The sequence below is a fragment of the Chrysemys picta genome, chromosome 25 (genome assembly GCF_011386835.1).
Source record: "Chrysemys picta bellii isolate R12L10 chromosome 25, ASM1138683v2, whole genome shotgun sequence".
NCBI classification, from domain to species: Eukaryota; Metazoa; Chordata; order Testudines; family Emydidae; genus Chrysemys; species Chrysemys picta.
In genome coordinates this window covers 14,390,994-14,418,158 of record NC_088815.1, presented here as the reverse complement: position 1 = coordinate 14,418,158, position 27,165 = coordinate 14,390,994, and the positions used below count along the sequence as shown (strand labels likewise).

The 27,165-nt window shown below is 41.1% G+C and overlaps 1 protein-coding gene across 2 annotated transcripts; it reads left to right on the top strand.

The window, feature by feature from the left end:
• The first annotated feature begins 296 nt into the window (after positions 1-296).
• MAU2 (MAU2 sister chromatid cohesion factor) lies at positions 297-26,795 on the top strand. Of its 2 annotated transcripts, XM_005278955.5 has the most exons (19): positions 301-757; positions 1,167-1,184; positions 1,448-1,513; positions 2,225-2,320; positions 4,186-4,280; positions 5,586-5,613; positions 6,190-6,345; positions 6,576-6,722; positions 7,865-7,955; positions 8,818-8,921; positions 10,250-10,327; positions 10,978-11,043; positions 11,759-11,842; positions 12,959-13,008; positions 13,278-13,355; positions 13,851-13,962; positions 15,168-15,258; positions 20,390-20,517; positions 22,125-26,795. In XM_005278955.5, exons 1-19 carry the CDS (start codon positions 371-373, stop codon positions 22,197-22,199), a joined length of 1,950 nt encoding a protein of 649 aa, XP_005279012.2. In that variant the 5' UTR covers positions 301-370; the 3' UTR covers positions 22,200-26,795. The 2 variants fall into 2 exon arrangements, 1 of the variants encoding a protein (XP_005279012.2); XR_006177190.2 differs by lacking the exons at positions 13,851-13,962; positions 15,168-15,258 and having other exon boundaries at positions 297-757.
• The last annotated feature ends 370 nt before the right edge of the window (positions 26,796-27,165 follow it).

The following is a 27,165-nucleotide window of genomic DNA, read 5'->3' as shown; positions in this document are numbered from 1 at the left end:
CTCGCTTCCGTATGTGGCCCAAGATCCCACCCTCGCCCCAACAGCCGGATTTGGCCACCCGGGCAGGGCTAAAGACAAGGACTACGACTCCCAGGAGACGGCGCGCGGGAAGTCCCGTTGAGAGCGCGGAGTTCTCGCGCGATTTGGCGAGGCCTCCAAGGAGGCGGGGGAGAAGAACAACATTTCCCGTGAGTCTGTTCGCGGAGACTAGGCCCTCCTCGGAAGTGAGTGCGGGATTTGCTCCGAGTTCTCGCGTGACCTATGCGCGCCGGGGCCGCCCTGGCCGGTGAGGCAGGCTAGCGACTCCATCTCCCATGCGCCCTTGCGCGGGCAGCCGCTCCCGCCCCCGCGTTGTGGCGGCGGCCCTGAGATGGCGGCGGTAGCGGCGGGTGGTTCGGGCTCGGCGGCCGGGGCGGCCCCTCAGCAGCAGCCGCCGCCGCAGCAGGCGGCGGGGGGCGCGGCGGGCTCGGGCTCCGGGGAGGCCGGCGGGGGCGGCGCTGGGGCCGGGGCGGGCTCGGGCGGCGGGGCCGGGCCCGGAGGCGGGGGCGAGTCGTGGTACCTGGCGCTGCTGGGCCTGGCCGAGCACTTCCGCACGTCGAGCCCGCCCAAGGTGCGGCTGTGCGTGCACTGCCTGCAGGCCGTGCTGCCCCGCAAGCCGCCGGCCCGCATGGAGGCCCGCACCCACCTGCAGCTGGGCTCCGTGCTCTACCACCACACCCGCAACGGGGACCAGGCCCGCGGGCACCTCGAGAAGGCGGTGAGCGGCGGCGCAGGCCGGGGGGTAGCGGGCACCAGAGGAGGCTGGGAGTGAGTGGGGGGCTGGGGGAGGACACTTGGGGCAGGGGCTGACCGCCACTGACCATAGCTCTCCCTGCACTGATGACCAGCTGCTCTGCCCCTCTCTGCCCCAGCCAGCTCGTGACTTGGTGCCCTACTGAGCCGGGGGGCAGGCTGGTGGGGAGATTTTTGGGGTGGGGAGAGTGAAAGGTTTCATGCCGTGGCAGGAGACCGTGCCGACTCCTTGATTGAGGCCCATAAGCCATGTTCTGTTTCCCAAAGAAATTGTAGCGTGAGAGAATGGGTGGCCATGGGACAGTTTCTTAAATTAACCCCTTAGTATTGTTGACTCTGCACTAACTACTGTAATCTGTTGTCTTCTCTTACAGTGGTTGATATCACAACAAGTATCCTTTCCTGACCATCTGACAGTAGAACTTGAACAGCTGAAAACTCACTTTTAGAGTCTGGACTTAATGAGACATATTTCGGCAAACATAACTGGCCAGAGTGAATCTGTTTCAGTATTTTGTAGGTAGTTCTCCCCAATTTCCAGACATGGGCTTCTTGCTTAAATTTGTAAGCTTTGACTTGGTATATTGAGCATTGATTGGTGGATTAATACTTATTGCAACAAAGTTTAATATTTACTTAACTCTGAGGCTGCTAGATTCCACAGTTTGAAGATGTTAAATTTGAAGCAGCAAGCCTTCTGTCTGAACTGTACTGTCAAGAGGTAAGCGTATTGAGGCTGCTCCTAAAAAAATGGTACTTTGCTGATCATAAATGCCCTATCGAGGGGATGGAGGGTTTTTGACTATTTACATATATATGTTTTTTATTAGACCCACATGTGCACACATTATTACAACATACTCCAGATTATGGGTGATCTCTGGTGCAGGGAAGCTTAATTTATGGTGAAGTAATATGGAAGTTCCAAGGTGTTTCAATATATCATGTTATGCTGGTTGCTATTACTGTTACAATTAAGAAATTCTGTGATAAAATAAGTTTACTATCCTTACTTATTCCTTTAGTAATGGAGGAAAAGACAGGCTAACTTTTTTGGAGTTGCCTGAGATACTTTTGTTATGTGCCTTGAATATTTTGGATTAGATTTATTAAAAGGTTTTAAAAAGGGGTCTTCAGTTTTTGCAAGCAAGCCCATTTATGATCTCTAGTATGCATTTTTGTGCGTGTATGAAGGGTTATGTGAGTGTACAGATGGATTTTACTAATATTGTTCAGCACATCTTTAGAGGACTGCAAATTTGATTACTCATGTCAGTGTTTCTTTTCAGTTTTGTTTGTTTTCTTGCCTTAAGACTTTTAAATTGGGACCAAACCAGAATATCTTTCATTAAATCTCACTGCTTTTAGTGCTGAAGATTCCTTATATAGGTTGGTTTTACTGTTGAATTTAAGGTACATATTTTTATTTCAGAATTCAGTTGATGCAGCAAAGCCTTTGTTGCGTAAAGCCATCCAGATTTCACAGCAGACTCCCTACTGGCACTGTAGACTACTTTTTCAGCTTGCCGTAAGTATTATTCAGGTGCCTTATAAAGCTACATAAAAGGACTGTGAAAATGGTAGGAAGAAAGTATAATGCACTTGTAAATTTCTAGATTTTTGCAAAGAGGAGAGAATACTTCTGTATTACTGCAGACGCAGCAAGGCTTGGGTGTCTGTCTCTTCATCCAGTGGCTGGGACTAGTGGATAGACTGAATTGTCGAGAGTGCTTCATGTTGTACTATTGTGCTAGACTTCAAATGGAGTCTAGTACAGGCCTCCTTGCCTGCATGGGTGATGATGTGGCTAGCAGGAGAAGGGAGGGCGGGATCCTCAGGATTCTAGCAGGGACACAGAATCCTGAGAAAAGGTGGAAGAATCCCCTTCAAAATGTACATAAAACAAAAATCTCCCCATAAAGTCTGACTGGATAGAATAGCGAGTTTCCTGCCTGAGGAAAGTGTGATAGAAGTGTGGGTTCCACTGTTTTCCACTTGCCCTAACATCCACAGCAGAACTGGGTTAGAAAGTGGAATTACTACAAAGGCTTCAGGTCAACATCAGAAATGTTAATGTCCCTGTTTCGTAAATGTTCTTAGGCATGGCTTCAGTTGAACATTTAACACAGTACTGGTTTTTAGGCATCATCTGAGAACAATCTTGGAATTAGGAGGTGCGCTTGACATCTTGTCCTTACTTTTGTTGTCCATGTGTTCAGAGGATACTTCTTAACCTATCTATAGGGTATCCCAGCCTGTTAAGATTAGAAGCACATCATATCATCCGAAGAGTTTACAGGCTAACCACGCAGTGAGAGAGGCAGGTCATGCTCTCTGCTGGACCTGCACAGTCAAGAGAGCACTGTTCAGCCATATCTCTTCCAAGATATACCTTTTCTCAGCAGCCCTGTTAGGTATGCAGAATACAATGAAGGCTGTTTGATAAGAATTGAGGGAATTGATCTTTAGAGGTACTTTCTTTCAAAGGAAGCTTGCCAAACTATTCTCTTGAAGGATGTGTTAACATTCACCTTTACTCCTCTTCTTCCCCTGTTCTGTATAGGCTCAAGCAAATAGCAACAACTTATTTCCTTGAAAATGACTTGTTTGTGTAATTTGAGTTGAGATTTTGAGAGCCTTGCACTTCTGTTAATTAAGGGACAAATGTTTACCTATCAGTGAGTTGTATGTGTACTTATAGGAAGCTTAACCTCCAGTTATATTCTGTGCATCTGTGAAGGATTCTTCTTACAACCCCCAAATATGTTGCTGGTATTGTGGCATGTTTCTAGCTCCTTTCTGATCAAAAGGCCTGAATTCTTTATTCTGTTACACATTTCACTGAGATGAATTGGTTTTTTGGCTGGAGATTGGGAAAATTCCAATTTCAAAAACTAAGGCTGCATCACAAAAAAACAAACAAACAAAAAAAAAAACCCTACTTCACTCTTCTTCCCTGGCCTGGAGCATTGAATATCACGTGGTGCTCACTGACTTTGTGATAGTGCCTTCCCTGCCAAAGGAACCACTGCTATTGACTGTATGTTTGGTTTAGATTAGGCTGTATGTAGAATAGACCACCTCTACTTTATGATAACTTGGATAAGTGTAAAAAAAAATGTTTAGAAGGGGATTTTCTTTGAAATGTTGAAGACTTTTTCCAGAAGAGAAATAGGAAAGGTTTCCTGAAAAGGGCTTCTATTATGTTTAGGTGACATGTAAAGAACTCCTATTAAGCAGTTGTATCAAACTTTAATTTCATAACAAAATATCCAATTATTGTAACAGGACTATGTACCTAGAGCAAAAAAGGAAAAAAACCAAAAACCATAACTGGAAGTTTGAGTCATTAAAAACACTAGCTTGAAAACTAACCATTTTTTTTCTCTTCAGCAACTTCACACACTTGAAAAAGATTTGGTATCTGCATGTGACCTTCTAGGAGTTGGAGCAGAATATGCCCGGGTAGTAGGATCAGAATATACCAGGTATGTTTCCTTCATCTGCCTCTCCTAATTTATTCTAATTTACATAGACACTGGTTGCAAATGAGCTTCTGTAAATCCATCATAATCAAACCAGTAATTCTCATGTATTCTCGCTCTCAAATCTGAATCTCTTGCTCTCGCCTATCCAAGGCTGCTTTTAGCAGAAAATAAATACCAGCACTCTGCACCAAAGCTCTTGAGATCCTTATTCTTAAACAGAATTTTGTTTGCCTTCCTCATCTACTCAAATCTTCCCAACATGTAGGCTTTAGCCTTTGGTTCCCCTGCAAATGGGGACCTTCCAAGGCCTAGATACAGACCTAAAGCCTCGGACTCTTTAATTCCCTGGCACTGTGATTTGGACTCCTTTTTCCAACTTTAAACTTGCCTTCCTCTTCTAGCTCTGGCAGGACCCTTATTGCTGCTTTGAGTGGAGGACAATGGGTGTTTTCTGTGGTTTGGTTCATAAACAGCAAAAGTTTGATTAAACCCCTCTTTTCCCACCCCACATATTGTCTTATAATTTACCTTATGTTGTGTCTTTTACGTCAGAGGTACGCTAAAGTCTGTGCTGCCACCGCTGGGGTGTTCGCACCCAGCCAGTGCACACAGCACGGTGCACAGTAATGGGGGAGGGCAAAATTTGACCAAGGACACCTGTGCTGTGATAAATAGGACCATGGGATGATGGCCTTGCAGAGCAGGCAGGACCTCTTTTAGGAAGATCTCATTTCAAAGGTCCTCAGATGATAGATTCCATGGACTTCATTTACCATGAAAAGGTGAAGGTCTGAGTTGGTTCTATTAGGCCAGGGGTAGGCAACCTTTGGCACACGAGCTGATTTTCAGTGGCACTCACACGGCCGAGGTCCTGGCCACCGGTCCGGAGGGCTCTGCATTTTAATTTAATTTTAAATGAAGCTTCTTAAACATTTTAAAAACCTTATTTACTTTACATACAACAATAGTTTAGTTATATATTATAGACTTATAGAAAGAGACCTTCTAAAAACGTTAAAATGTATTACTGGCATGTGAAACCTTAAATTAGAGTGAATAAATGAAGACTTGGCACACCACTTCTGAAAGGTTGCCGACCCCTGTACTAGACTTTTGATCCAGCGTCCCAGGCAGTCTAAGCATTATAAGTGTGATGCCTATACCAATAGCTTGTTTCCTCCGACCTCGTATAGTCCGTGCTGAAAAGATCTGCAGCAGGCTCTCACCCTGAGTTCTCTCTCATGAGTATATCTTGTTCAGTGTTGTACCTTCTTAGAGCTGTGACACAGTTTTGTTTTATTTCAGGGCACTGTTTCTGCTAAGTAAAGGGATGGTAAGTTGGATATATTTAAGAGTAACAAATAAGTTAATACTATTACTTCAGTTCATACAGTTTATAGGGACAAAATAAGACTATTGGTCTTGAAATTGTCTGGTTTGAATGTGTGTTGTGTGCCTTCCTTGTGCCAAACATATTCTGCTTCATTTCCGTAAGCAAGCATGATGTTTGAAATGCACCTGAAATCTGCTCTTTGGCATGCAGGATTCTTATGTAGTTCAATGTCTTGCCTGCTCATAATACACAAATATAATACACATAACACACAAGTAATTTCATGAAGAAATCAAGCACTGTTAGTTAGGCATATCTCAGATTAACGAAGTTGATTATAATCCACGAAGAAGCCCTTTTGTGATGCAAGATAAAAGGTCCAGTAACACATAATGACCAATTCTTTTTTAAAAAAGGGTGCCTTTAAAGTTAACATCTTAAGTCTACATTTAGGGACTTGAATAAATGAGGCTCGACATTCAAAAGGGAAGAGCACTCAACAGCTTCGACTCAGCTTCACTGAGCATTTAAGCTGTTTGCTCTGCACTGTTTATACATGAAATGCTTTTCTTATAGCTTCTTCTAATGGAACGGAAACTGCAGGAAGTGCACCCACTCCTTACTTTGTGCGGACAGATCGTTGAAAACTGGCAAGGAAATCCCATCCAGAAAGAATCATTGCGTGTATTCTTCTTGGTGCTACAGGTGACTCATTACCTGGATGCTGGGCAGGTATGTGAATGATAATTCTGCAAAGTTGCATGTTTGTGAATCATGGAAAGATTCCTGTCCAAAAGGCTGTGGTGTGTTGTGAAATTACTGCATCAGCTTATGCCTTAAAGTAGACTAAACTCCTTAAGGCAAGGACTGTTAACTGGTTGGCATGTTTACTGAACTATATACATATTCAGGTGTTGTCCCAGATGGCATGACCTGTGTCTGATATGAATCAACTTTCGCAGGTGAAAAGTGTGAAACCATGTCTGAAGCAGCTGCAGCAGTGCATTCAGACCATATCGACTCTTCATGACGATGAAATTCTACCCAGCAACCCAGCAGATCTCTTTCACTGGCTGCCGAAGGAGCACATGTGTGTGCTGGTCTACCTGGTGAGAAGCTTTGTTTTACTTAAGCGGCCATTGTTAACTGATGAGGTGTGGGATAAATGTGCCCATTTCATGTCAGGATGAACCTTGTATCCAGAGTATGATCCAGAGTACAAGCACTTTACTTCTTTAAATGGGTGTGGAATTTGCCGTTGTTATGTATGGACTGAATGCACAGCACAGAGCAGAGTTTTTACTTCTGCCCTCCCACATGTACATAGTTCTTCTCATCTAATGCTTGACCCTTGCTCTCCGCGGGGATCAAAAAGATGCAGTTCATCCTGTAAGTTCAAACTTACTGAGGTCAGAGTATGGTGACTTATGTGGCTTAAAACAACCAACAGATGGAAAACATGGTCTGAAAGAATTGGCTCGGAGAGCTTGCCATTCTGCACCCTGTTGTAGTGTGTTTTAAATAGTATTTTTTAATGGAATAGCCTTTTGCTTCTCGAGACCAGAGTGGTCACAAGTAAGCATGAATCTGGTACTCTCAAATTTAGTTCCTAGTAGTCCAAGTCACCACATGGTAAGCTGCAGTTGGCAATCAAGGTCTTTTAAATAGCAGTGGATGCCCTATATTGTGGGAGACTCAGCTTGGAAGAGCAGTTAATCTATGGAGTTTTGCTCTAGAAAGTGACTTTGTAAAGATGGCATCATGATCATTGTGTTAATTTCCAGATCAATCATCCCTGCCAACTAAACCTGGGATCTGAAAGTCGCGCTGTTTTTTCTAGCTTGTCCATAATCACTGGTAATAAAGGTTTTTCAGGCTGCGTGTTGCTTTGTTGTACTTCTACCATTAGCTTCAAATTCTGGTCTGTGACACCTATGCAACTTTTTATTCCCTTCGGTAACGGCACCATTTAAAGGAGTTGTACAAGAAGCCCTGAAAATGAAACTTAGTTAACAATGACATCGTTACATGAGCCGAGTAGAATCCAGTTCATTCTCCTAGAGCTATGTTGGTTCTTCATGACTGACCGTGGCAGAAGCTTATGGTTTTAACAAAGCAAGGAGATATGACTCCATGTGCCTGAAAATACTTAACTAGACTAGATTTCAGTTTGACGATTTAAATTGTTTTGACTTTGGTTCTGGAGTGTGGCTCTAGACTTTCAGACCCTCTTTCTTATGTTCTGTGGCAGGTGACAGTGATGCATTCCATGCAAGCAGGGTACCTGGAGAAGGCACAAAAGTACACCGACAAAGCACTCATGCAGCTAGAAAAGCTAAAAAGTAAGTATTGGGGTTAAAACTTTTGATGAGCTGCAAGGCACCTTTATCTGGTGCTAACATAAAAATACCAAAAAATGCAATCTACTTGCAAGAACAGGCACTTCTAATGCTATTGATCTGTTCAGGGTTACTTCCATAAACCTATGTATGAGGATTTACTGCTCAGCTGTAAGAATTTTGCTCTGGTCTGAAAGTTGGTTTATTAAGATCTGATTCCAGAACAGGAATTCTTTCCCGTATATATTTACTGGTTAGTCTGTTGGGTTATGGGAGTACAAAAAGATTAATTTATCAGTTCTAGCAGTTTTTAAACTGATGTGTGGAATCTTGTCTATCCAATCACTGGACTATTCAAGATCTCACTTATTGGAAGCAAAGTCATGATCCCCAGGGATTCCGCTAAGTGAAGCTTGGATTGCCATTATTCCCTGATCAAGAGACAAGTCTCGTTTTAAAAATAGGCTCACTTCCCCAGTGGCAACTGAAACAGTAGGTGGGAGCAAGCAGGCTTCTCCAATGCCACATAGTTCATATAGACTTCTGCTCAGAAGTGTTTGTGCTGAAGTTACGTTGAACCGTTGGCATGAGGGAAGCTAGCTTTGTAGTAGTTTTTTACCCCCAATCGGGGACATTGCAGATTATGTATTCCTCATGCCGCCTTATCTTAAACCAAACTTTGCACCCTCGATAATCTGTATGTTATTCCCTGATAACCAGAAACTTCTATGCTCAAACTCTGTTCACTATTTTTATTTTAACGTCATCTTAATAAAATTTTTAAATCTGGGGCCTAGGCTGTGGGGTTAGGATGTTATAGTGCTATATAACTTTATTTCCTGAACTACCCTTGCTTCCCTCTTAGTGTTGGACTGCAGTCCTATTTTGTCATCTTTCCAAGTTATTTTGTTGGAACATATTATCATGTGTCGGCTTGTCACGGGGCACAAAGCTACAGCACTGCAGGAGGTAAAACTATCTTTCCATGCTTGTTTAATCTTCTGAATATTTATGAATCTTGGCAATAAATGTTAGTTTAAAAAGATGGAAATTTAATTTCCAAATAACATGTTCAGACTCTCGCTGGAATCCCAGTAGTCTTAGTGTAACTACTAACATGCATAGCAGTGTCTGGCAATCCTTAAGACACTGACAAGGTTCTTAAGCCTTGAAATTAAACTTCCATCCATACCTCATTTGAGAGCACTTCAGAGATTTTAGTCACAGGGTTTTAAAATAGTATAGCTTGCTAATGGCCAGAGCTGAGTTCCAGATACTTTTCCCCTCATCCTCTTTTCTGTCACTCTTAACTCAAACCCATAACTAGAGTTGTCTTCAACTCTTCTTTCCCTTACTTCCACATAGTGTCCACCACGAGGCACTTCAAACTGTGCATATATAAAATCCAACTGTTTCTTTCTATCCAGACAGCTAAAACTGTCATCCAGGCTCTCCTCTCCATCCTGATAGTTCATAAAAAATGCAGTTGAAGATTCATTTTCCTTGTTTGTTCCTCTGATCATGTGTCATCCCCCTTTTGAATTCTTCCACTGGTTCCCCATTCTCTATTTGACTCAAGCTCAGGCATATTGCACCGGCTTTCCCAGCCCTTCACAACTCTGCCCTTCCCTACTTATCTTTGTCTTGTTAAGTCACGACCGCCTTCTCCCCTCTGATGGTAATACTGGTCTCAGCTTCCCTTTTGTCCAGTCCTCCCCCAAACATCTGCATTGTCTTCCATTCCATCCCTTATTTATGAAACATGCTTTCTGAATTGGTCCACTGACCTTTCAAATTGTTTAACACTGCCTACCACAGCGCTTAGAAGAAATTAGCCAAGTAATAGTGCCTAAATAAAGGAGCAGTTGGTGATAGTTCATGGCGTTTTTTTTTTTTAAACCCTTTGAATGTTTTGTCCCTCTCTTCCATCTTTTGTCTGTTGTCTGTTGTCTTGGATTGTGAGCTCTTCAGGACAGGACCCATGACTTCATGTTGGTGGATAGTGCCCAGCACATGATAGAATCTACCATAAAGCAAATAATTCTGAAAACTAACTGGTGCACGCATCCCAGTATGGGGACGAGCGTATGCACACCGGTCTATGTAAGGCTTAGCTTGCAGCGTGTCTGGGCTCTGCTTTAAAGGGGCAAGGCACAGCTTAACTTCATTTTGAGCCAAGCACAGTAATAAGCTGAATGGCTCTTACAGGTCAGGCAGTTGGGAAGTGGGGACAGGCTCAGCCTAGATGTAATAAAGAAATAATTGGTTTAACCTTTTAAAATATTTTTTTCTAACAGATCTCACAAGTCTGTCAACTCTGCCAGCAATCTCCCAGACTGTTTTCTAATCATGCTGCGCAGCTGCATACTCTCCTAGTGAGTACACACGATTACTGTTGAATTTTGGCCTATACAGGGCACCATACCTAGAGTTCCACCTTCATTATTACAGATAACTGTTATAGTGATGCAAACCTCAGCCCGTTTTTTAGACTTGCACCAAGCAAGATCATTTAATCATTTTCTAGAAATCTTGTGAATTGCCTCAATCTGTCTTTTAAGCAAACACCAAGCATTTTGTAATAGCCGTAGAACTGTTAACTATTTAAACGCTTCTCCTTTAAAAATACAGCACATTTAAGTATGGGAGCTTTGCAAGTGAACATCCACAAGGTATATTGTATGCTTTAGGGAATGCATTTTGGTAACAGAATAAGCATCAGATGATTCACTGTATGTAGAATTTGTATTTTTAATGTTCTATGAAACAGATTGTAAGAAGAAATGAACTTTACAATAATAGGATGAGAAGTTGGCAATACAGGAATTACTTGATCTTCTCAAGTGAACCAAACAAAACTGAGGCTTGGTGGTGTCTGGCATAACACATTAAATTGTTTTCCTGTTAATGCCTCATAACTTCAGGATTTAGTGGATCAGACTTACGATCATCTCCTTTACTTGCAGAATTGCAATTTTGCTACAATTACTAGAATGCTTAGTCTAAAATGCACTTTCTTTTACAGGGGCTTTACTGCATTTCTGTTAATTGCATGGACAATGCAGAAGCACAGTTTACTACAGCATTGCGGGTAAGATTTAATGCTAAAACTACTTGCTGTAGCTCTATTAAATGTAGAAGTGGGCACAGAATAGACTTACCTTCGATTTCTCTAGGGTCTATCCTCTAGTAACCTTTTATGAAGCAGCCATGTGTATTGCTTTACATCTCCTTGGGTAAGGCAAAGCTATCTTACCCAGTGAAACATCTGAATGGATCATTCCACTATTCCTGATGAGAGGGGGAGGATTAAGATTTGGGGGGTGCAGAGCCTGAGTACTTTAATATTCTCATTTGTGCTCGCAACAATCTCTCTTTACTAGAATGTGGCAATATCAGAGCACGCTGTGCTCAAAGAGCTGGCTTAGCAGTTCCGTCTCATCCAAACTGAGAGCACTTTAATATGAAGAGACCGAAGAGAAACAAAGACGAAGCAGCAAATTCTTAAGGAGCTTGGAATAATGAAACCAAACAAAAAAGCCTCACCACAGGAATGTGGTGTTTAAATGCTGCCTGTCATGTATTTTGCTTTAGAGACTTTTACAGACTGCTGTTGGGTTTAATATTTATTAGCTTCTCAGAAATGAGTTCTGTGTACGAATGCACTTTTGAGTGTCTAGATGGCTTGGATCTTCTGGGCTGGGCTATTTCTTTGTCTTGTGAGGGCTGTAAACAGGCTGCTTAGTAACGAATACCACTCCAGCTATTTCTGGTTTTAGTCTGTATTTTATATTCTTCTGTTTTAGCTCACCACACATCAGGAATTGTGGGCATTTATTGTGACAAACCTGGCCAGTGTGTACATCAGGGAAGGCAACAGACATCAAGAGGTATGTGTCTGGCTGCTTCTGATCTGTGACTTTACAAGGTGCATATTTGCAAGAGGAACAAATTTTAGGACAGCACTTTGATTATTCATTCTTGGTGTGCTTTGCCACAAGTGCTTTGTTGGGCAACCACCCATCTGATCAAAGTAGTGTCATTTATTAATAATAATACTTACAGGGGCTTGAGGGTATGAGTTGGCCCAGTGCAGACCATTAAAGGAAACGAGCATTTTGGATCCTACAGAGAGGTGTGATTTAGATGTTAGAGCACAGCAGTGGGAGTCAGGAACTTGAGTCCTAATCTCAGGCCTGTCACTGACTCCCTCTGTGATCTTGAGCCAGTCACTTAAGTTGTCCATTTCAGTTTCCCTCTGTATCTAAGGGCAATATCTACATTACATGGAGTTTAATGAGAATTAATTAAATGATGGCGAAGTGTTTGGAAATGGACATTTGCAGGTGTTAATTGTTACCCACAGAGGACTTATCAACCAACCCTCTTCCCAAAGAAGTTTACATCAACTGTCAAGTATTTATCATTTTGTACAGCAGCATTTGTGTATTCTCTCTAGCACTTACGATTGGGTTCTTTAGCTACTTTTCAGAAACAGTACTGTACTTTCAAATGTTATGCTAAGTCTTTTGTGGACAAATGGTACATTGTCAATTTGAACAAGCAAAAGCACGAAGCACGTTAAAAAGGGAAGCTGGAGAATGAAAATTAGTCAACTTAATTTTTGGCTAGTGTCAGGTTCTGGTTCTTGTTAATTAGCAAGATGATTCAGCTTTTGGATTTCAAGCACTCCAGTCATATGTTTCCATTAAAAGTCTTTCCAGTTAAATTTGAAGTTTCATGCTAACACTTAAAGTCTAAAAAAAATAGAAAATTGTTCTTTATAAACCTGATTTTTAGGGCCAATATTGAGCTGATGGTACCCTTCCAATGTTGGAATGTTCCATCCTGTGTTCTGGCCAGTAACAGCAAATGTTTCCTTTGTTTTTTATATAACTTGCAGCATTCTGCTTTATGTACTGCTCCCATGAAAACATTGGTATCCCATGTTGTAAGCTAATGCTTGTTAGAAACATTTTTTTTCCATTTCTGTTTCTTGACTACAGCTTTACAGTTTATTGGAAAGGATAAATCCAGACCACAACTTCCCTGTAAGGTAAGGATTCTGGATATCTTCTAAATGCTATTTTTGCAAGGGTGTTTTTGCCTTGTAAAATTCTTAAAATAAAAAAAAGCATAGCATGAAAAGCAAATGAACAGTTTTGATGTCAAGGAAGGGGTCTTACCGTTTTTTCAGTCATTGGCGCAAAGACTTGTGCTTTGATTATGAAATGTTGGCAAATAAATTCCTAGAATGTATCGCCCTGTATCACGCACGTAATGATTGTAAAACTCCTGGATTTAAGTTTATCGCTTTCTCCCCAGCTCTCACTGTCTCCGAGCAGCTGCTTTCTACATCCGAGGACTGTTCTCCTTCTTCCAAGGCAGATACAATGAAGCAAAGTGAGTGCAAAGTCAGTGCCTTTTGGAAGGGGTGAGCGAAAGGGACCTCTTCCAGGCCTACCAGAATCCTTCTCCCCTTGAATTTGTCCAGGCTGATTTTAATACTTGCTGTTTGTCTAAATAGGATTGACAAACAGTTTAGAGAAATTCCCCTTTAGATTTTCTTCTCTACATCTTTGAATTTCTACTAATGACAATATCTAGCACTCTTCATTGGTAGATCTCAAAAGTGCTTTACAAATGTCTGTATTGTAATCCCCATTTTACAGATAGGGAAACTGAGGCACACAGAGGGGACGTGACATGCCACAGGTGTCGCAACCAGCCAGTGTCAGAGCTGGGAGTAGATCTTAGGTCTCCCGAGTCCCAGTATTTGCCTCTTGACTTCCACAGTTAGTCTTTCTGTTCTGGATTATGGTTATGACACGTTTGTTACATATTAGAAGGAAAAGAGAATGTTTTATAAAATGTTTTATTTTTGTTCTGTTTTGGTAGACGATTTTTGCGAGAGACACTGAAAATGTCAAATGCAGAAGACTTGAACCGATTAACAGCATGTTCTCTTGTACTCCTGGGTCATATATTCTATGTGTTAGGGAATCACAGGGTAAGCTTTTACAGTCTTCAGTATTACTACTGAGACCCTTGTTTTACTTACTATTTGCCCCCCCCCCCAAAAAATCAGTGGGTTTTGTAAAACTAATCTGTTTTAAGAGTTCCATACATTGCAGTATCCTACCTAAAGTGGGAAGCGTATTGACTTTTCAATTTGGGATTTGCATGTTTAATGGTACATTGACAAAGCAGTGACATTTGCAATCTATTTCAGAAGATTGTATTTTTGTAATGTTTAAAATCACTTGAAAAGAGGATCGAAGTAGAGGAGAAATGGTTTAAACTGGATTATTTTAGACAGGATTCTGAATTCAGATCCTTTTTTTTTTTTTAATCCTCATGCTGTGACAAGCTGATGCATGCCACAGCATGTTTTCCCTGATGTGCCCAGTAGATGTACTCCAATTCCTATTGTGTTGAAAGATCCTAGACCACTTTAGACTGTATTTTAGGGGTTACCGTCCTACCTCAGAAACACAGCCACCTCCTGGGTTGGAACATGGCAGCCATTCTGTGGTTATCAAAGTTTCAATTTCAGCAATAACTTAATATTTGTAATTATTGGTGATTCATATATTGAAACAAAATCCTTAATAGGTCACTTGCTTTAAAGTTGCTAGTTTTAATTGGCCCCTTGTATAGTGTAGCCCTTCTCTACATCTGCCATCTCTCAGTCCTCCTTTGCTTTTCTTATGCATTAGGGAGCAGTAAACTTTAATTCTGAACTTCCTATATGTACTCTGTCAATCTGTCATACACATAATGTATAGACTGTGTTCAGGTGTTTGTACTCTCTCTTCTAAATAAATTCTGATATCTGGTGCTTGGATTTAGTTTGCTGCAGCAGATCCAGTAACTGATGAAATAACAAAACTGGAGTTATATAGAAGAATTATAATCTCACATGAGATTGGTTCTAATAGCCCAGGAGTGACGCTGTCTGTCATGTTACTGCATAGGTGAAAATTGCCCTTAGTAGATCTTAACTAATACACGAGAACAGTGTTGGGTTAAGAGTTAGCTAGACATTCTATCTGGCGGTGGATATCTTTGGGTGGGGGTGGGGGGAGAGCTGGGGGACTGTGAGCATTCCATTGTGACACTTATTATATACATTTTATGGGACATTTTTATACCTTAAAGAAAAATATCTGTGGCTACAATGAGTGTTTGACCTTAATATGCATTCTTGACTAGGAAAGTAATAACATGGTGGTACCAGCCATGCAACTTGCTAGCAAGATCCCAGACATGTCTGTGCAACTATGGTCTTCAGCTCTGCTGCGAGGTAAGTTAGTCAAAGTGTTGCTCCTATATGTCTGTATACAAGACAAGTAGCAAGTTGAGTTCTCAGGATTGGGGAGAGGGAAAAGACCATGCTTTTCGGTTCTAATGCTTACCAAGAAGCTAGTGGCATAAACATTTTATGTACTCAGTTTTTTTAGGAGTGTGTGTGTGTCTTGAAGACAAGAAATGTTAATTTTATGACCAGATATGCTCATATTTAAAGTGCGTGGAAATCAGGTGCTTCTTCCAGTCACTTGAGTGTCAAAAATCCTGACTATCAGTCTTGCTGTGCAGCAACTCGCATATGCTAATGTCACCTTTCATTTGCAGCTGTGCACACTTGATGGCCTGATTTTGGGCAGAATGATCTTGTGATTTTGGGTGCCCACCTGAAGACACTATGTGGGGCTGATATTCAGAGGATGGTTCTCAGAACTTTCTGAAAGTCAAGCCCCTTTAAGGTGGCAAATTGGACATTCAAAATCAATCTGTCCCTTTTGAAAATCTTGGCCTTTGGTGTATCATTGGAAGCCTGTAATTTTTAAGAAATTTTTCTCCCACTTTTTCAGACTAATGCACTAGCTCCTAACTGTTCCCACTATCAGCCAACTTGTATGCTGATCTTGTTTGCCTAGTAATAACACCACCTGTTAATCACTAAAGAGGTGCGATTCCCAGAGGAGAAAAAGATCAGGATACATTGGCTGACAGTGGGGACAGTTATGAGCTGGTGCAGCACAGTCTGAAAAAGAGGGGGGAAATGGTTGAGTGGCTTTTCAGTGCCTGATAGCAGAAGTGGTAGTCTCAAATCTTAATGTCACCTTTTCTAGTTCAGCATTAGCGTTCAAGGTGAAAGAAAGGAAAGGAAATTAAACCTGGAGGGAGAGATGGTGGTCAAGTGGGAAAACAAAAAAAGTAAACCCCAAGAAAATACCAGATGGTTGCTACTGGCTGTTCCGGGAGCCTATTGAATCTTTAACCTTGACACCAGCCCCAGTTTTTTTGGATGCCGAGGTCATCCCTGCATGTTTTGCTACAGCAGTAGAATCACTAATGCCTGCAGTTCAGTGTCTCTTCATGAACACCTTGCAAAAGGGGTGGGAGAGAATCTTGTATTGCTCTCTAGCAATCCCATGTGGCTAGCACAAGAGCAGCGTTAAATTAATCCACAGAGAGGTTGATCTAGTTCTTGACTAGAAAGGCAGGTTAGCTTGCTGCGAGGGTGAATGAATAGGCAGGATTCTAGAGGATGTTTTCTCCTTGTATGTAGTTGATTCTCTCACAAAGTATCCCTTTTTCAACATTATGCTCTGTGCTTCACCCTGTCCTGTGTCCTGGATACTGCAAGCATTGATTATTTCACTTCATAGTTTCTGCTGCTGTCAGAGCGTTCATAAATAGGGCGGGGGAGACTGTTATACCACATCGTACATAAATATCATTTAATTTGATTCCCACAAGACCCAGGATGCTTTGTACAAATGTTGACTAGTTTCTTGGCAGACAGTGTTAATGCTACAGTTGACTGACCCTGCAGCTTCAATTTAATATAAATAGTCATGTTACTACGAAAACTGTGCTGCACATTAAGCGCTGCAGGCAAGAAAGGCCAGACTTACATTCTCCTGTTTTCCTGCTGCTTTGGTTAAAAAAGTCTTCTGGGCAATTGAAATATTTTTCTAATTTGTAGGTGAGTGTCGCTCTTGTGTGAGGTGCATTGATAGGCCTGGAGACCGACACCCTCGATTTATCCACAGTCCGGGTGCAATATAAGCTTCCCCCACACTGTCCCATCAATGTGCCTTATCCAGGCCTTGGAGAGACCTCGAGTGGAGAGGGGAACTCTGTCTCAATGGCTGTTACCTGCTGGGACTGCCTACAAGAGGTCCACTTGATTCTTGATGTGGTTACTTGTCCACTAGTAACTAGCCTGTGACCCTCTAATTTACTGCGAATAGATTGCTGAACAGTCAGCCATCTGATAGTACCATTTTTCAGACACTAGTCACCTGGATTAAGATTTTCCTCTTGTCTGCAGTTCTTGTACGTGATTACAGGTCTTTCATAAAGTTTCTTTCAAGGAAATGGCAGTCACCTTGAAATAGATTAAAGCTCTTCAGTAATGGGGGATGAGAGAGCCATGCACATGGACAGTTTGTGGAATTGCTCATACTAAAAAAACAGCCCTGCGTTAGTACACTAGAATGTGACAAAATATTTAGGAGTCAAATCAGTATGACCGCAAAATACACCACACCAGAGGCTCTTTGTCTTGGCACTGTCATCCTGGTAATATTATTTTTTTTTTTTAAACAAGATGCTTAAGGGAGAGTTTGATTTCTAATAAGTATCGTATTCACTGCAGGATAGCACTGCTTCAGGTTTCTGATAATAGAAGATATAAGAATTCGTCTTTTTGCTTAACTGAAGATTATTTGTGCATAATGATAGCTACCTATTTAGCCCTGGTTTCCCTTTTGGACCACAAAAAAATGCAACTTTACTTCATAAATTCCTCCTGTGTTCGCATCATAGAATTGCTGATGAAAAAGCACTTGGCTACTAGTCACTGAGAGTACCCTGGCAAAATGGAAGTATTATGGGCAGATTGGCACCTTTAAGAGCTGTCCCTTCCACTTTGCTCTGCATGGCATTTTGAAATTTCACACAACTATTAACACTGCAGTGCTCCTGTCTACCTTTGACCTTTTTTTCTACACTACTTCCTCAGCTTGTCTAGCCTGGGCCTCCTCTTCATCACTTTTCACGATGTTACCTCTGTTTGGGGTGAGAGCCTTCTTCACTGCAGTTCCTCACATTGGGAACAGCCCCTCGCTGATTCTCCATCTGTCTTCAAATTGCATTTGAAAACTTATATTTTTCTCTTGTGAACAAAGATTCAGTTAACTTCAGATGTATTTTAACTTTGGAAGTGGAATATGGTTTAGCTGAAACTACCTATTGAAACACTACACTGAGAACCTATTCTGTGTGTGCACCAACTTCCATCCTGCTTAAGAGTGTCATAGTGATAAGAATTTTCTGTATAAACGGAGATATTTAGTGTTGAAACTAAGTTCTTCAGTCACCTAATATTAGAGCAGCCTGCGAAATCAAATGGATTGTGTATGCTGGTTGGGGTTGAGGGGAAGACTGGCAAGCATCTTTGGCAGAAACTGATCTCGGGAAAGGCAGAATCCAAACTGGGTAATGCCTGGGATGTGAAGTGAAGGCAGCTATGACAGCTTTCCCCAAGCAGTGCCAAAAAGATGCTAATGACAAATGTGGAGGGAGACAAAGCTACTAGAAGGGGCACTAGGCACCGTGACTCCTGTATGCAACGTGCTACTGTCCTCCACCAGACAGCGCTTCATAATGTGAGAGCGAGAATTGTGTTGTGAGGCTCTTTTGGCGCAAGTCTGAGCTAAAAAGGGATGAACGAGTTTAAATGAGCAAACATTACGTACGGTAAGACACTGATGTCAAGTTTCAGCCTGTAGTGAATTAAAACAGCGCAGTTTTAAAGCTCCACAAAATTTGAGTTTTGTAATAGAAAATTATAACTCAACTTCTATTAAAATCAGCACTACTGTCAGGTTAATATAATTCCTTGTAATTACCAAGACATGCAGTCGCGTGCTTTTTTCCCAATAGATGGCACTGTAACCTAGACACACTGTCAAAGGTTGACAACAAGCCGATATTTTCTGTTCAAGTAAAAATTACTGGTCCTTGTGGAGCTACTGGCGTATTGTCCATAGAGGTTGAAAATAAAAAGAGAATAAATGTTGAGCTGAGCACAAATAAAAGTTTTGAAACCGGGAAAGATAACAGACCGTTCAGCAAAAGTGAAACTTTCTCCTGCCCTCTCATTGTGCAGAATAGAACAGTGCAATAGTGGGGAATCTGAGATGTGGCTGGTGTAATAGCATCAAGTATTTTAGGCATATTTTTTATTTTATACAATATCTAAGATTAATCTGCCCTCAGATGCAAGTGTGCCGTTCCTACTGAAGACACTGGGCGGGAGTGCCTATGAGGGTAGAAGTTAGCACCAAATGTCACTTTTGGCCGTTTTGGTCCAGTTCTGTCTGATCTTGCCTTTCCATTAAGTAGCTGAGGTAAAAGCACTTGGAGTACATCTTGTCATGGTAGTTATCACAGAGTGCTTTAGAATGAGTTGTAGACTAATAAGAAAAGTAAATTTTTGTTATAAAGGGCCATCAGTTTCAAACTCACCTTTCCGTCTGAATGATCTAACTGCTCTAGCTACAGGTATCACCCAGCATTACCAGGATTGAAAGAGGGAGTGTTTTCTGTCTTTTCAGTTTGTTTACTTTGTGCAGTAGACAGTACTTAAGCTGGAAGCCTTAGGAGTTAAGTGTCTCACTCCCACTGAATGGTAGTAGAATTTAAGAGCCTAATTCCTCTGGGTCCCTTTGAAAATTCCAGCCTTTTGCCTGGTCTGCACTAAAAGTTAGGTCCACCCAGCTACATCACTCAGGGGTATGAAAAATCCATACCCCAAGGGACATAGTTAAGCCGATCTAATCTCCAGTGTAGGCCATGCTAGGTAAATGGAATAATTATTTTTTCAACCTAGCTACTGCCTCTCGGGGAGGTGTTTACCTATGCTGACAGGAGAACCCTTCCCGTTGGCGTAGGTAGTGTGAATACTGAAGTGCTAAGGCAGTGCTGCTGTAGTGGTGCCACTGCAGTATTTCTAGTGTAGACTAACCCTGTGTCATTATTTTCATTGTTCTCCTTGCTGAAAATAACTTCATAAACATCCCTAGTGTAGCAGAAACACCATTAAACTTCTCTGAGGAGTTGCTATAAAAGTATCAGAGCATACTATTTAAAGGGCAGACTTTTGGGGGGCGGGGGGGAATGATCAATTTAAAAAACTTTGGATTCAGTGTCCCTTGAAAATGACTTTTTTTTTTTTAATATATAAAGTAGGGGACAGGAAGGAAGTTCCACATGGGGCTACACAAGTGATCTCCTCTTCCTCCAGCCAATACAAAGGGGCATTCTTAAGCAATTAAAAAATGCCATCTGCCCGAACTGTCAGCCATTTAATCTTTCTCTCAGTACAAAAATGTGACACACTCCACTTCTTTTTCTTTCAGATCTGAACAAAGCCTGTGGAAACGCAATGGATGCTCATGAGGCTGCACAGATGCATCAGAACTTTTCACAGCAGCTTCTTCAGGACCATATTGAAGCTTGTAGTCTTCCAGAACACAACCTAATTACGGTAGGTAGTCTTCCTCTTCCACCGTGCGGTGTGTGTAAAGCAACACACTGATCTCTTCTCTTGTCTGCCACCCCTTTCCCCAACACACAAGCATCTCAGTAAGTTACCAAACTTCAGGCTGCTTCCTAATATTTATAATGGACTGATAACAGGAAAGAGAAATGGAGATCAAATTAATGAGTTAACTTTGGTACAGGCTGTTAGGTTGGTGATGTCTTTATTTCTCAAGTGTGCTTTTCCCTGAGTGTCGCATGATTATTGCATGAGCAAAGTGGTTTTTGTAACCCATCATCTGGTTCATTTTACTTACAGTTCTTGCTTTCAAAAGCAAGAAACCACTTATGTTCTGGATATATTAGGTTATGGTAGTGCACCCAGATCTTCAATCTGAGAGTGATATTGTCTTGTACACTGCAAGAAATATCCACTACTGTTGACATTTTCCGTGCCTAAATAGAAAGGTCTTTGGTTTAATTTCACATTTTGTATCTATAGAGACATTGCCATAAACTGAATTTTGTTTTTCACCCCTTTGAATGTGCTGATCTTCTGAAGCCACTTAGATTCACTTCTAACAGAACTAAATACAGTGTCTTAATTTGGAATCCAGATAATTACCTTAACCTCTGACTCCCTAACTTTGACTGTATCAGTGTCAAAATGTTTTGACACTCAAATTGTTTTGAAGAGGTAAAGAAGTCAATCCATTTTGTTTTTTAATTATTAATAATTTAAATGTCTTAACTTTCTGGGGACCAAATGAGAGGGAGAATGGAAAGAAATCATTTAATTGCTTAGTCTGCAGTAGGTCCCTTTAGAGATTTCCCAGGGGTGGGAATGCTTGAGATATAACCTCTTGTTTACAAAGATGCCCACAGCAATTGTGTGATTTCCAGGAGTATGTGTATAAAACCTGCAATCCCAGAGGACACAGATTTCAGTGATAGTGCTGTGCTAATGACTTCAGTTTGATGTCGACCTGCATTGCTGAGCTTTTTATAATCCATGTTCTGATTGCATAGGCTAGATAGTATGGATTGGAAAAAATGTATATTACAAAAATGAATTTTCTGTCTCAGCAGACTTTGTAAAATGTAAAACACCCAAATGTATTAAGATGGGTGAGGAACAGGCCTTTACTGAATTTAATTTTGGTTGTAGCTTGAACATTTTAATTGACTTGTACAGACCAACTCAACTTGGGGCCCTATCCATCAAATCTGTACTTGTGTGAGTGGTTTCAGGATTGGACCTTCACATTCTTATGGGAAGGAACAGGAAATGCATTCACTCAGTAGCCTGTCAATCCTAGGTCAAATGAAATAAGAGACCAATGTCTGAAATTAAAATTGGACCCAGGAATGACTGGCAGTTTGAATAGCAGCATTTTGTTTCTGTGGTGTTTCCTAGTAATGGACTCCTGGCTGATTTAAAAAAAAAAAAAAATCAAACATTCTGGTTCTCAACTACTTTTGATACCCTGATTTTTATTATCTCAATGTGGTAAATATTATGTGGCCAACTCTTCATTTGTGACCTTGCTGTGATTTTTTTTCCCCCGCCTATGTAGTGAATATAGGTTTTTCATATTGTATGTTATCTTTCAGTGGACAGATGGACCGCCTCCTGTACAGTTCCAGGCTCAGAATGGACCCACCACCAGCCTGGCCAGTCTCCTGTGAAAGAGAAACTACCAGGACAATGCTTAAAAAATGTAGCCAAAATGGGGGGGAACAGAACATTTTCCCACAACCTTTTCTGCAACGAAGAAAAAGCAAATTCCTCTTCTAGCAAGGGCCTCGTAGGAAATGGATTGATAATCACATAATGTACATTTCATAGACTTACAAAGCGAGAAGGGCATTTTAAGCTGCTTTTATGTAGCCTGTGTGAACATACAGCTAGTTTGTGTGTATACTCACAATCTGGTTTTAACTTGTTTTCCTCTTGTCCAGAATTAAGGTTTAGACAAAGAGGAACACTTGTTCCTTAAATTGGCTAGATGTCTGTTTTTAAAAAAGACAATACCAGAAAATGAAGAATGTATTCAGATTGGAGCAGTGATCATAATCTAAATATTTAAACCCTACCTGAAATGATGCATGTCTGCTTTTATTGTTTTCTGTGCTCTCCACTCCCTGGGAATAATTGGATAGAATCATGACTAGCCATAGGTTACAACAAGCTTCAGAAGTTGGTTCATGAAGTGGCATCCTTTCTTCTTCTTCTGTATCAAGGCTTTGAGAGTGGCAAAAGTATTGGAATCCCATCATGAAGGTAAAAATTAGCTCATTTACTAGGTAGACTGTTGAAGAGAGAAGCAAAACAAAGTGTGTGGTTTAGGGTAGACAGTTCCCAAATCCGACATGAATATCTGCATAGAAGAGGCTTACAACAGAATAACACATGCACCTGGGAAATCTTGCATTTCCAAATGATTTTCCATCTGCTGGGCGGCAACTTTTCTGTTTTGTACTTCAAATTTTGGAACCCTGCTGCTGTGAAGTTACTGTGTTTCTCTGTGTGCTGTCCAGCTGCCTGCCAAAATAGGAAAGATGTCACAACTCAGTCATTTCCATTTTGCGGAGTCGAGTTTGACAGTTGTGAATTCTGTGGAGCAGTGTCAACAGCTCAGAGCGGGGATTCCAGCGTGTCGAGTGCAGAGTGGTGTAAAGGTCATCAGACAGGGTTAAATGTGTTTCCTCTTTTTGAAACCTATTTAATTCTGCATATTTCATGAGAAAAATACTTATTAAGATTTCTAATCAAAGGAATACTGCTGGTATTCCAGTAATACCGGTAGGTTTTTTAAAGAAATGCTAATCTTATGTTTGGGGCAACTTTCTGACCTTAAAATTGTTGAATCTAGCAGGAGTGTATTTGAAACTTGTCTCTTGGGGTGGTGGTTCTCCTATTTAGCAATCTGGCATCTGCCTGATTGCACATTACTTGCCTTCTAGAAATCAAAGTCTACTACTTGATCATTGAGCGATATATGTATTTTTTTTTAAATGGGACAAAAATCTGTTTTGTCCATGTAACGATGGGGTTATGTGATCCTTCTGCTTGCTGCCCTGCAGCTGTTTAACCTCTGTTCTCAGAGCTGTGCTGATGCACAAGCCATGGTAATTTTAGGCTTCGTTAGATGCACAGTAGGGGGAAGATGGTTGTCTCCAAAACTGATAGGGGGAGATGCTTCAATTTCAGGCCTGCAGAGCAGTAATTGATGCAGCATGAACTTAGTTTTTTTCCAGAACTCGGAAGATAACAGCATCTTTGTGAGCTGACAGGACGTTATGGGTACTTTTATGCAAACAAGCATCCCTGGTTTCTCATCATTATACAAATAGAAACAACATTTGTGATTGTGTTGATTTAAAAGAAGACACACTATCTCCAGTGTATGTCGTCTGGTTTTTTGTGTGGCCCAGACTGGAATGCCGTTCTTGTACCCAAGAAGAGTTGTGCCAGTTGATCATGAGGAATGCTACCTAGAGTATACTTTGCTGAGTTCCTTTGAATTATATCACTGACACTTAGCACAGTGCAGCATTCCCATGAAGGGTCCCAGATTGACAGCTCTGGGGACAGAAATCCTCTCTCCTCATAAGAGCACTGCAAGCTTGTACCACAGTACCATTGTGGCCTCAGTTCTCAACAGGTGGATTCTGTCCCTGGCCTCTGATGGGACTGCCAGTAAAGGTGCCAGATTGTGGTATGGATATCTGCCACTAGGAAGGGCACTGGCGCAATAGACTTTTCACGCTGGCAATCAAGCCGCTGACCCTGCAGTCACTTTGTCTGGATTTCAGCCAATGATGTTCAGGTGAATGGTGCCATATTCCATGTGCCATCCAGACCCCTGTCTTAGGACATCCCTTCTTTACTCTGGAGCATGAAGCAATTAGTCTTTCTCATACATCTATGGCCGGATTTCCAAAAGTGCTGAACAGACACCACCTCCCATTGAAACACTTATGGAAAGTGGCCATATTGTCAGTGGTGGTCAGCACCCCACCCTCATGGTTCTCAACTTCTGGTTGCTGACTTGTCTTAAAAATATGTCTCCAGTTCTGGGTGCTGGTCAGTTGAAAATCCTATGAAAGAATCTTGGTTTAGAAGTGTTTATACTTTGCATTTGGATGTGTGTTAAAGAATGGAGCCTTTACAAAATGGGGTGGGAGTGTGTCTCTCTTTGTCTTGGTTTCTCACTGATAGGGAACATTCTTGTTCTGTAATGTAATATTCAAATTAATACAAATATTTTTAAATAATTCCCTTCAAAGATCGGCCTATTCAGAAGCACTGTTCCTTTGCCTGCCTTCTTGTCATCCACCCTAAGCTCTTTATTCACCTATCATGTTCCCATTCAACTGAAAGAAATCTATTATAAATGTTAGTCAAATGCCTCTTCTGTGAAGCAGTGTGGAGGGGAGGAAACAAAACCATTAGGGATGGTTCACACGAAGGGTCTCCAGACAAGCCAGGCATGTTTACTTGAGTCTATACAGGTACGTTGCCTCCTGTGGCATTACTGCCTTCAAGCTTTCAGGGGAAGTTATTGTGCCCCAAAGTCTTGAAAGTGGTTTTCAAGGCTATGGGTGATGAAGAGGCCATGTATTATCCTCTGTGCAGTTCTTCAGTTTGCAGAGGTGATTTTCTAGCTTCTTGTTGGCAATACCATGGCACATATGGATTGATTTGTTCTATTGGTAGAAATTATAGAAAGCTTGTTGTAAAGCGATAGAAAATAATCATGGGAATTTCACCTATTACCTGACTAGCCAACACTTGCTTCTACATAGGAGGGTGGTGCTGCATTTCCAATCTTCTCTGGACAGAATGGCATGCTTGTTTATATCTTTTGACAACTGACCTATCATCCACCATAGGTCCCTCTATTTGAATTCAAACTCCCTTCCCTTTCTCCTGCCTTCTTCCTGTGCGCAGAATTTCACAAACTGTGTAAATTTGAATTAACCTGGTAATTTTGTATCTCTGAAACTCAATGTACATTTGCTACAATGTACAATGCTTTTTGACTACACTTGTGTATTAAATTATTTAATAGTTATATTTGCTTTTCAATACATTTTGTATGTAGCGCAGATTAAAATAAGGGTCTCATAACTTAAATTCTTCCTAATTTTAAAATGCATAGTATCTTTGGTCATCTGTATGTCAAGATGAACAGAAAACTAGAAATTTACATTTTAGAAATATTTTTTGGTTAAATGCTTGATCGGACTTTAAATTGATTTGATCAACACTGCATATTTCTAGTCTTCAGACTCCTGTCCCTTAATTCCCTTTATATGAAACATACACAAAGTCGTTTTTATGAACTTCTTAAAAAAAAACTGTACAGTTTCTTTAGCATTTTTAAATGAGTAGTAAAACTTATAAAGAAACATTTAATCATTGTCATGTAGATAGTGTAAAAACTTCAATATGTATAGACATCGCAATCTGAAACAGTGTTTGCCTATTATATTTTCATTTCCTGCAGTACAGACTTCAGAGAGGTTTCAGCTAATAAATTTCATACTTGGGAAAGACCATTTAAATTAGCTCACGGTTTCTTGAAAAAGTAGATAGGAACTTTATTCCCCTGGGGTGTGCGTGCGCGTGTACACAAGCAGAAATGTATGATGGTACAAATGTATGATGGTACAACAGTGTTAGAGCCTTAAGTTGTTATGCTATCTATAGACATATGCAGTTGAGCACTGTTGTTTTACCTCTTTGATTTCAGTTTCTCAATTTACCTAGAGAATGGATAGTTAATTTTCTTTTATGACAAATTCTGATGCGTATACCATCTTGCTTTAATGTACAGGGGTGCTGACAAAACTACATATCACACTAAATTAACCTGATTAGCATTTATAATATATGGCATTCATGCCACAATTCTGGAAGCCCTTTGGTGTCAGAGGGGTGGAGCAGGGAGCTGATCAGTATTTCAGTCTGTACAGAAAAACCTTTGGTGAAAACAACAAAGTGAAGTATTATTTGTCTGTGCTGTTCTGCTGTCTGTCTGAGCAAGTGATTCGAATTATTTGCTGCAGTGAAATGTTAATGATAGATTGGGTTTGTACAATGTATTGTTTGTGTTTGTAGTTCTCCCTAAATACCAGGACTACTACTTCCATCTAACACTGTAAATACAGTAACTGATGTAAGGAGACGTAACTTTAGGCATTAGTTTGTTGCGTTTGGTTCCTCTCGTTTTCTATATTAGAAGAATTTTTAATAAAGTTTAATCTGACCTTTAATTAATTTTAGTAACTTGTAAAATACTAATTCCATTAGTTGTAGGTAACTATGACTACTAAGGCCTCTTCTATGGAGGTGGTGACTCAACCCATCCTCAGGATCTGCTGTTGAAAGTTGTTTAAGGTGCGGCTGCTTTGGGACAAAACACAGCCATGCCCCAGCAGGACCCCAGCCCCGTACATGCAAAGAGGTGATGTGGCAGCATGCAGGGAGCAGGACCAGAGCAGCGCTATGCATGGAGATGGAGGGCTGCTCAATGTGATGCTGCCCCTCATTTTGCTGCTGTTGAGGGTTCCTGTCTCAGGGTGTGAACCTGGGGTTTCATGACAGGATGCTAAAAATGCCTGAGCCTGGTCTATGCTGGCATTT